The 9,996-nt window shown below is 34.7% G+C and overlaps 1 protein-coding gene across 2 annotated transcripts; it reads left to right on the forward strand.

Annotated features, from left to right (window-relative positions):
- Positions 1 to 1,131: 1,131 nt before the first annotated feature.
- Positions 1,132 to 9,451, forward strand: LOC120332760 (leukocyte cell-derived chemotaxin 1-like). 2 transcript variants are annotated; one of them, XM_039400076.2, is made up of 7 exons: positions 1,133 to 1,387; positions 1,496 to 1,636; positions 6,493 to 6,627; positions 6,867 to 7,004; positions 7,160 to 7,330; positions 8,249 to 8,391; positions 8,764 to 9,442. In XM_039400076.2, the coding sequence occupies exons 1-7, from the start codon at positions 1,319 to 1,321 to the stop codon at positions 8,891 to 8,893; spliced, it is 927 nt and encodes a 308-aa protein (XP_039256010.2). In that variant the 5' UTR covers positions 1,133 to 1,318; the 3' UTR covers positions 8,894 to 9,442. The 2 variants fall into 2 exon arrangements, with proteins under 2 accessions (XP_077975641.1, XP_039256010.2); XM_078119515.1 differs by lacking the exon at positions 7,160 to 7,330 and having other exon boundaries at positions 1,132 to 1,387; positions 8,764 to 9,451.
- The last annotated feature ends 545 nt before the right edge of the window (positions 9,452 to 9,996 follow it).

Consider the following 9,996-nt stretch of genomic DNA (forward strand, 5'->3'; position numbering starts at 1 on the left):
ACCAACTTGGTGCGTGGTATGTTGGCTACAATCTTACGCACTTAAAGCCTCTATATTAAAATTGTAACATAATGGTAGCCTCTATCAAGAAAACATTTATATATATGGTACCTTGATTTGAGCAGTATTCTAAAATTGATTATTCAATCGACAGGAGACAATCAGATATTTTTAGTTCTGTTTCATTTTTGAGCACCACTCTCAATCTTTTTCTTCACTAAATATAAACGTGAAATCGTTAGATTATTTGTTGGGTACATTGCCTAATAGAGTTTTTTCAAACTCCAAAACGAAAAACACATAAACGTGCAAAATAAGTTTATCAAAAAACAGTTTTAAAAACTGTTTTTCGCGGTGGAATATATTCCAATATCTAAATTTGATAAGCGCTTTTTATAAGAATGTATGAATGTTTCTAATATGAATCGAAACGACTAATTTCATTTAACTCTATCACTCTATCATAAAATACCAGAGAAAAGATGAATCATGCAGATATTTGAAATACACTCCTTTGCAATGGTGAATTTAATTAATATATAAAGCGAATATGCTTTTCAATATAAATGCAATAAATATTAAAAGGAGTAGCATTGTGTATTTATTCAATTTAATCCAATTTAAAATTAGCTTTTTCGATAATAGGAATGTAAATACAATAGACGGGTAAATTTGGGAGAATTTATCTGTAACCAATCTTGATGAAAATTCATCTATTTTTTCAGTATGATAAATATTTAACAATTCCACCTTCAAAAACAACTCAAATGAAGAATGGTTGGCCGCAGAAGGCTTCATTAAAATTTATTTTAGCGAAGATTTGCAAAAAATAGACATGTAATATACAAAACAAAGTTGTCATATTTTAATGCGGCATTACTGATAAAATGAAAAATATATCAAGGGGAATATCACTTGCTCACATTTGAATTAAACATACACGAGAACTTTTAACTTCATTGATTCCATACAATAACGCGTTGATTCTTTGAATTTCACTCAAGCTGATTGCAATTACGCATATCAGGTTTATTCAAATATTCGTCGCCAATTGCGAGATCGACATTTAAAAATAGTAGAAGGCGGTAGAAACATTGCACAGGCATATAAAAAGCAACGTCGTCAAGGCTGTCAATATCAAACTATATTGACTCTCGGAACAATTGTTCTTGCGATCTAACTGTAGAGTCTTTCGCGTTGAATGTCGTACTTTTTAAAAACAAATAGAAATCTAAATTTACTGATGCTCGAAGATTAAATTCAACTAGTAATATATTATGACCTTGGGATTCTATCATATTTGAAAACATCATTCAAAATGTTATCAAATTATAGTGAGGGCGATAGTACGAATGCGAATTCTATGAAGATTTTAATGCCCATGGCGGTAAGTGTTTTAACTATCGTTGTGTAGTTGTATTTCACTTAACAATCGTTGAATTTCACGCAGATTATATAATTATATATGCGAATTAACTGTACTTCATATTTTTAGCAAAAGCGACAGCATGGTGGTTGCGGACGCAAAAAGAAGAATGATCCTTCAGTATTTCTATATGCGGCTCTTGCTATCGCTTGCCTTACAATTGCTGGATTTTGCACTTTCATTGCGAATAACTGGAATTCAGTCGAACTAGTGAGTCAAAAAGTTTGATCGAAGTTATTAGTACAATGGTATTTTTCTTTAGAGCGAACAACAATACAAATAAATGTACAAAGTCAACAAAATTTTAGGTGCTCCCGAAGTATGCGAACCAAAATGGCGGACATCGGAACGTAACATGGGTAACAGGTTAGGGTTAGGCGATAATTTTTTTCCAATTTTAGTCCTATTATCAGTTCGAAAACTAGTCAAGAGCCTCCCGTAGTATTTATACCTAAAATTATAGCCTAACCCTGACCTAGTACACATATTACATTCCGATGTCCGCCATCTTGGTTCGCATACTTCGGGAGCCCCAAATTTTATATATACTTATAGATCGTTTTAAGTCGATTTAAAGTTTGCGCTAAATCTACTTATAATACAATCTCGCTGAAATGAAGTAAAATTTTGTATAATATGACTATTTTCATTTATTCATACTTTCTCCCATTTTTTATGGTGCTGCTGTGTTAGCTCTTTTCTTATCTGGTTCTTCACTGTAAAAAATATTAAGGGCGATTTACAACCAAACGCGCGGCAGCGGCGATGCCATGCACTTCGTTGTAAACACCATATAAAACTTCAGATGTATTGGATCGTTGCAGCGGTTGTAGTTTTACAACCAAATGTATGTATTAGGCAAAAGCACTGGGTTGGATGTCCCCCATTTTTACAGCCATAGCGATGCTAACCTTAACTACAAGAAGTTGTAAAACTAAACAACATCCGCGAAGTAACTCGATTAACCCTCATGCCACCACCTGAAGAAATGAAATACAATCGAAAAGAAATCACTTTTAATAAAATATGTGATCAAATATCAGCAACAAATAGTATCAAATACACTCGAGAAGTGATTGTCTCCGCCAGCAAAATAGTACATTTCATCTCTTCAAATAGGTGAAAACCATCCAATAGATTCAACATTGCAGTGGCCCCTGTTACTTTTTCTTGCACTTTTCGATTTCCCTGGTTGTTTATCTTGGCAATTCGGCTGAAAAAAATGGCATAGCTGGTATAAAATGCAAACAAGTAGTTGAGCGAGAAGTCAACATATTTACATATGTTATAACTTGATCTGCTGCAGGGGTAAAATGATTCCATTAGATTCATATCATATCCAATGCTCAGAAGAAGATCATTTATAGATCATTTCTGAAGCCCGCAACTATATCATTATCTCTCCAAACAATGAAATTGTTATATAAAAAGACAACAAACTATGTTTGAATATATTTTCCTAATCATTGCACAAAAATCAACTTATTGCAAGGAGGCTCACTTTACAGCTGTATACAGTAATATGAAATGCCCATATTTATAAGCAAGGCTTTGAGTTATTAAACAGTTGAGTCCATACCATTGCCATCGAAAAACCAATAGACTATCATTTCCCCACCTTTCCAGAAATTCGTTTGTGGTGTTGATACGATGACAGACTTGATAAGGGCCAAATGCGGATGCCCCAGAGGTAAAATGGCAGGATATGTTTTTCCACCTTCGAATTGAAAAGAATCTGCAGATTGAAGATGTATGAAAATGATATAGGCATGGAAAGTTCATGACTGTCTACTGCAGTAGCTACTCTTGCAGTTTCACTAGAGATGTCTTTCCAGATGCATTTTATTTTAGACTAGGCTAGTACAAATCTCGAATCATCATTTCATACCAGTCTGCCATTAGGCTATTTATTGTAACATATTAGGCTAACATCATCAGAATTGCCTGAAATTTTGCTTTTGAAAAATACGAAAAATCAGAGACCTTAGTACGGCCTATGTAGACCTAGTACGGCAATGCTGTAGTTAACAGGTCAGTCCAATTAATGCAAAATTGATTAATAATGACAGATATGGCATAAATTAACCCACCTTGCAAAACCTGGAGATCTACCGGTAGTCTACAGCAGGGGTTCTCAAACTTTTGGTGTTGCGGAGCCCGTGAAGAAGTTGACTACTATTCACTGAGCCCCACAAATAAATTTCTTAAATAAAACAAACAAACAAAAACACACTGTTACGTACCGATTAATGTTTCTGAGTAAGTTAAAACTACTTTACTTAATTCAAATGCTAAACCTTTTTACTGAGGGTTAATACAAGCCATAAATAAATCTAAATTTTACAGATAAATTATACATATTAACGTTGTAATTTGACATTTGAAAAACATTAATAAATTTTGGGTTGGACCCCCTCCCTTTTGATATTTTTGAAAAGTAGCCAATACCGTGCGCGATTGCATTTTGGTGAAATCGCCGATTGTTTTCGTCAGCGTGATGTATTTTTTAGACCGTAAATATCTTTACGTCGGTGTTTATTTTACCCAAATCACAAATTTTCATTGGCATATGCATGTATTGTGGAATTATGAGTTTACTGAGAAAAACAAGTTAGTATATTATAATCATCAGCAACGAAGTGCTAAAAATAATTACTAAAGAGGTGAATCAGCAACCCAAATTTCTTGATTGAAAAGCGGCATTATATAATTTTAAAACTAAAACCCCAAACTTTTTGTTTTAGCAGACTCGCGATATTTTGTCAGTTTTTTTTTTGGAAATTATATCGTAGTAACTGAAATCGAAACACAATCAATTGATCAGGCGATGTGCCTTTTTTACATTCTGAAACTACGGTCGAAGCCGCATGCGACTTTTTCTCGGTATGTGACGATATATATGATAATTAGTGTAAAGTATATATCAATTTTTTATTACAATAAAAAGTTTCAATCCTTCGTATTTTGTCCAAAACTTGGGATTTTTCAAACGGTGATATCTTAAAAAGAATCTGAGTGGCAGACCTGCAATAGGGCGGCGTTAGTGTTGTAAGAACGCTAAAATCGCTGTAAACTGCAACACTGCGATGCAATCAGTCATGATTATGATTTAATTGGGACGGGAACAAATATCTTAATCAAACTACCGGGACCAGTAGTGGGTATGTTCTTTCGTGGGCAGTGCGACAATGCTTCTAATATCTTATGATAACAGCGTTGTTCAAGATATACGGTAGACCACAAGGTCTTCGTTTACTGACTTTGTTTCTCATTTCATGTCGGCGGAATGCGGTGGTAATTTTGAGTAGTAATGATTTAATATTGTCGTGAGTCGAGCAACCGCAGGTTACACTGAACACAATTAAGCCAAAAAATAAGGCATTTTAAATATGCCCGCATCGGTCATGGATTGCTCAATTGTAAATTGTACTCATGCAATGAGATTTTAACGGGGACTCCGGGATTTTTATAATAACGATGTCTTGCCTAAAAATAATCCCTACTCAAATTTGAGGAATCCCAAGATCGCTGAAATACGATTTCAGTCTATTTATAGTTGGCAGTTTAGCACGTTATTTATTTCAGAATAGTGATCTTTCATTTTAGTAATCGTATTAGTAATCTCGACTCCGAGTCGAGTAACGACGAGCACAATTAAATTATTATGACAAGAAAATTTTAAATGCTCGAATCGGCCATGGATTGAATACTTTACGCCACAAAAAACTCGCTAGCCGCTGAAAAAGTTTTTTTTAACAGGTGGCCTAATCTAATAGCGAAAAAGTTTTCGATTCCAATTTTGAAGACTCATCCCTTGTCATATTTCGACGCTACTTTTGTCAAATTTTATTAATGCTTCTTTGAACAGTTAACAAAATTATCCAATTAAGTATTCTGATAAGTAATCGAATAGCTCGCGGCTCGCTAGGTTTCTCCCACGGAGCCCCGGGGCTCCGTATTGAGCACTTTGAGAACCTATGGTCTACAGCACCAGTAGTCCAGGGTTTACAACCTATAGGACAGGTAACGGTATTTCTTTCTCCAAACTTTCTGTTTTACAACCTTCAGGCACCATAGTGTGAAATATACATGTTTACACTTTCAAACTACTTTAATTGTTTTGAGAGTCGAACCAAGTCAAGCTGCTTCCTAGCGAAACTGGAATCCGCAATAAACAGCCATTTTTGGCGGGAAAGTACGTCAGGCTTTGGCGGAGTCAGAAAATTCAAATTTCGAATCCGTTGCGATCCGAGATATTTCTAAAACTTAGGAGCATTAGGCAAATAGTTAAATTAATAAAATATGCCACTCAATTCAAAATTACCTTTCGACCGTATTTTGCCATCCCTATTCTGCCATCCCCAATATGACTTTTATGCTACCACCACTATAGAGTAGACCTGTCCGTTTGAGAATGATTGCTGAAAGTTTAATCACTAGTTCACATGATGCCTAAAGTAAAATATCCTTCCACTCGATATAATATTGAGTGCAATATCAAGATTTTTTTACGGTAAGCTATAAATTCTATGTCGTGATGACATACGAAGCCGCAGGTTTACGTAGCATTGTATGACTTGCGCCTTATGACGCGAAGCCAAATTTATATCAGTTTGGGACCAAATTCGTCGCACCAATGTATTTATTTTTCATTGGCATGCATTTTGCTGATAATATGCGAAAGACTGTCTTCTGAACCCTATGCTCTATTACCACCAAGTGGACCTATTTTAACATAGCCGCGAAACAGTTGTTTTCAGTACAGCCGTTCTTGTATGTTACGTATAATTCATTGTATATTTAACAACCGTATGTTTGTTTTATGATTATGCAACAGTATATGTAATTTCACATTGTACAAGTGGTGAAATTACAACACGATGATGTAAAAATACGTATAAATAGTTGCTCGTCCAAAATACTGCCAAACGGTCGTATTTTTTACAAAGAATGGCTGTAAAATTACAATTTTTTTTACAGTGTATATCTAAACGGAATGTCTTAGTTTTATATCTATTATTGTCCAGTCTTACTTGGTTTTTATACCCGGGCATTCTCATTTCCAGCCAACTTATTACAAAGTCAGTTTCATTGCGAATGGAAAATGGCAAAACGATACAATAGAGTACAACAAAAAAGATGGACATCTGCGAGGCAGAGAATTTCAAACTGGGGACAGCGTATTTTATTGGGATTTAGATGTGAGTATTGTGTGAATGGTAAAATTAAATAGACTTGTGTATGATTCAATCCTTATAGTGGAGACGCTGAAAAATATACCTTCTACTGACAAAATCTTGTTAAAAGAAGTATATTTAAAAATATCGACAACGATAAATTTTTGCGTTTCTAATATCTTCAAAGTTTATGACTGGAAGACAGAAATTAAATCGCTGCTAAGGACAATATCAAATATAACATACTTTTTACGCTTCTGCAGACTGGGTACAAAGCATATCCTATTAATCAAACTGGCTTTAACGATAATCAGACATTTTGTCTGATCTCACGAAGAATAAATCCTAACAACTTCGATTTGGACGAAGACATGGTAACCAAAGGATTAACGGATATGGTGGTGAGTATAAATAACTTAGTTGGTCATTACAGAATACTAAAATTTTTTGGTAATGCGTGTGAGAAGCATCATTGGTTAAAAAAAGGAACACAATAATGAATTTTTAAAGATTTTTCTTGAAACAAAATTCACAGAATTTTTTTTCCATACAACAGGGTAACGAGCAAGTGGCAGAAATAGATAAACGTCAGTGGCGACCTAGTAGCAAAAAAATATCTGATACAAGTTTTCTACCATTAGCGATTAAAAAAAGATGCAAAGGTTTGAACATGTACATAATGGAGCAGCATTTTGTCGAAGGAAGTAGAGAGGAGGCCGATCATTTGGTAAATTATTAACGTTGCCATTGCAACGTAGAAAAGGTTGCGGCCTCAATTATGAATTTATAAACTCTTAGGAAGCCCACCTATAATTTGCCAACCCGAGACATAATTTATTATTCAGGGTTAATATAAATGTATTTTAGGGTTCGATAGTATTTCATAGTGGTCTGCACTAAACTTTAACACTTCAGATGGTTGGATTCAACCAGGATCCATGCTTGATCCGAGCTTTTTCGCTACGTCACAGGTTGTGTGAAATTTGCTTTCTCACCTTTATTGTTTTCGCCGTGAGTCCAGGTGGTGAAACGCCTTTGAATTATCAAAATCTTCCAAACATAAAGAATCTATGTTTACAAGACAAGGAAAAGTATTTTGAGCGAGCCACCTATCATTCTTTATTACGCAAAACAAGAAAAAATAAGTCCTGACGAGTTATGCGGAAAAGTAGGCCAATTCGATAACAACATGTGACGATATTCGCCAGGGATGGGCAAGCTACAGCCCTCGGGCCAAATCCGGCCCGTTGGGTAATTCAATATGGCCCGCCTAATGCAGCCACAACCAAACTAAAACCAAATTTTGATATTTTAGCGAAAAATATATCAAAAAATTTGTTACGATTAAATTTAGTTTTGGCACGGGGTAATTGTTTTCTACTTTGATCCTGTAACTCTGCATTAACACTGTTCATAAAATGTAACTTTTACGTCACACTCACATGGCCTGGCATTCTAGGTGGGCAAAATTTTTTGCCCCTGGTCTAAAAACCTTGCCCACCCCTGATATTCACACTGATATACCGCGTCTCGCTATACATTCACTTTAGTCTTGTTTTGAAGCTGACGTAATCTTCTTAGCGATAAAAACGAGACATTGCTCATATCTCTTCCGAGGTTACTATAGGCTTTAATATATTATCAGGCTGAGGTAGCAAAAGAAGCAGCCAAACCAAAACCCGACTCTCATGGCGTGATCCCTCCAGGAGCACTTTATAACCCAAAAGCTAATCAGGACGGAAAAGATTGTTGTGTCCATTGTCCAAAAACTTACTTCTATTGCCAAAAGTAAGAATCGTTATTATTTAACTGAATATCTTTATAATAATTTAAATGTTTACCTCGTATAAGCGATATTGGGAAATGGAGTATTTCAAAGTTAAAAAAAACGGGAGTCATCAAATGAACACTAATGGCGTTATGAATGTTTAAACTAATTTTTCGTTTTTAATTCTTCTACGCACGTGTGCGTGCGGGCAAAAGAATATCATTGAGTAAATGAATATTGACTTCTTAATGGCATACTATAATATGTTTAAAATAAATATTTTACTAGAAACTTCGTTATAGTGAAATTCATTTATTTATTTTATAATCTATATATAATACCACTTTTGTACAAAGCTAAAATAAAAAAAATGTACAATATTTCTGTTTTAGTGTCTGTATCCCGCTGAAAACTTATGCGTATCCATCACACACTTTGCAAAATTGTGAACGACAAGTCTGCACTACCGTCATGCCTTGCTATTATTGGCACGGGAATACAAAGACAGTAAAACGTCCGTAAAACCCTTTTCTCAAATGTGATTGTTTGTAATGAACCAAACGTACTTTGGATCAATAATTTCTCAATCTCAGAAAAGTGTGTGGCCTATCTTGCATCCAGGAAGAAATCGTTGAGATGGTCATTTCATTCAATCCTTATATTCAACTACATTTGGTTGCAACAGAGCGAGTGTACAGTCAAGTCGCATTTTTCATTATATTTCATGTGTGTTTTCTGTAGAAGCAAATATCCGGTCAAGCTAGTCAATTAGAAATTTGAAAACCCGGAATATTGTTTTTTTCTTTTTCGGTATTTGTAAATAGTGCTATGACGATTATAAAATATATGATCTCACTAAATCAGTTTATTGGATTCTATACAGATATAGTCTATCGCAATGCTGAAGTAGTTAACACGTACTTTGCAATGTTGTGCCTGAGACAAATGAGAAGATCGTTTCTTCATTTAAAAATCAGACACAAACTGACAATAGTATTTCAACAATGATGGCAGACAGAACATTCCATTTTTCTCTTTTCACTTCTAGTTTTGTTACGTTTCTCAAAACAAATTTTTTATATATATTTAATATTTGTCTTGTGAACATTCATTCTTCACATCTCGTTATATAAATTGCTTTGGCTCCTAAAATGGCCAGAAAAATCTATGATTGCAGTGGTTAAAATCATGTATATCAGGAGTGGCCAACCTTCTTTCGACCACGATCGACTAAAATCTTCAAAATAGCTCGCGATCGACTGATCTGTAATACGGTCATACACAAAAACGAATGATCACTGAATAGGCAGATAACTGCACATATCCAAAAATTCCACAGCTGCCAATAAATCGGCTCTGTGGGCACATTCTCAATGGAATCGTCACAAATATTGGTATTTTTATGCTATATTTAATATCTTAATTTGATTATGTAATTGTACCCGGAGTAGATGTTTCATCATTTATTTTAGATTTATTAAAATCCTGAAACTCAAATCTATGGCCTGCCTAATTTTAAGTCGTTGAAAATTCCTTATAAAACATTGCCAAGTATCCGTGTTATATCTAAACAGCGAAAAACAAATATTTTCAAACCATATAGGTTACTGCAGTGTTTCCCAAAC

The sequence above is a fragment of the Styela clava genome, chromosome 13 (assembly GCF_964204865.1).
Source record: "Styela clava chromosome 13, kaStyClav1.hap1.2, whole genome shotgun sequence".
Classification (NCBI taxonomy): domain Eukaryota; kingdom Metazoa; phylum Chordata; class Ascidiacea; order Stolidobranchia; family Styelidae; genus Styela; species Styela clava.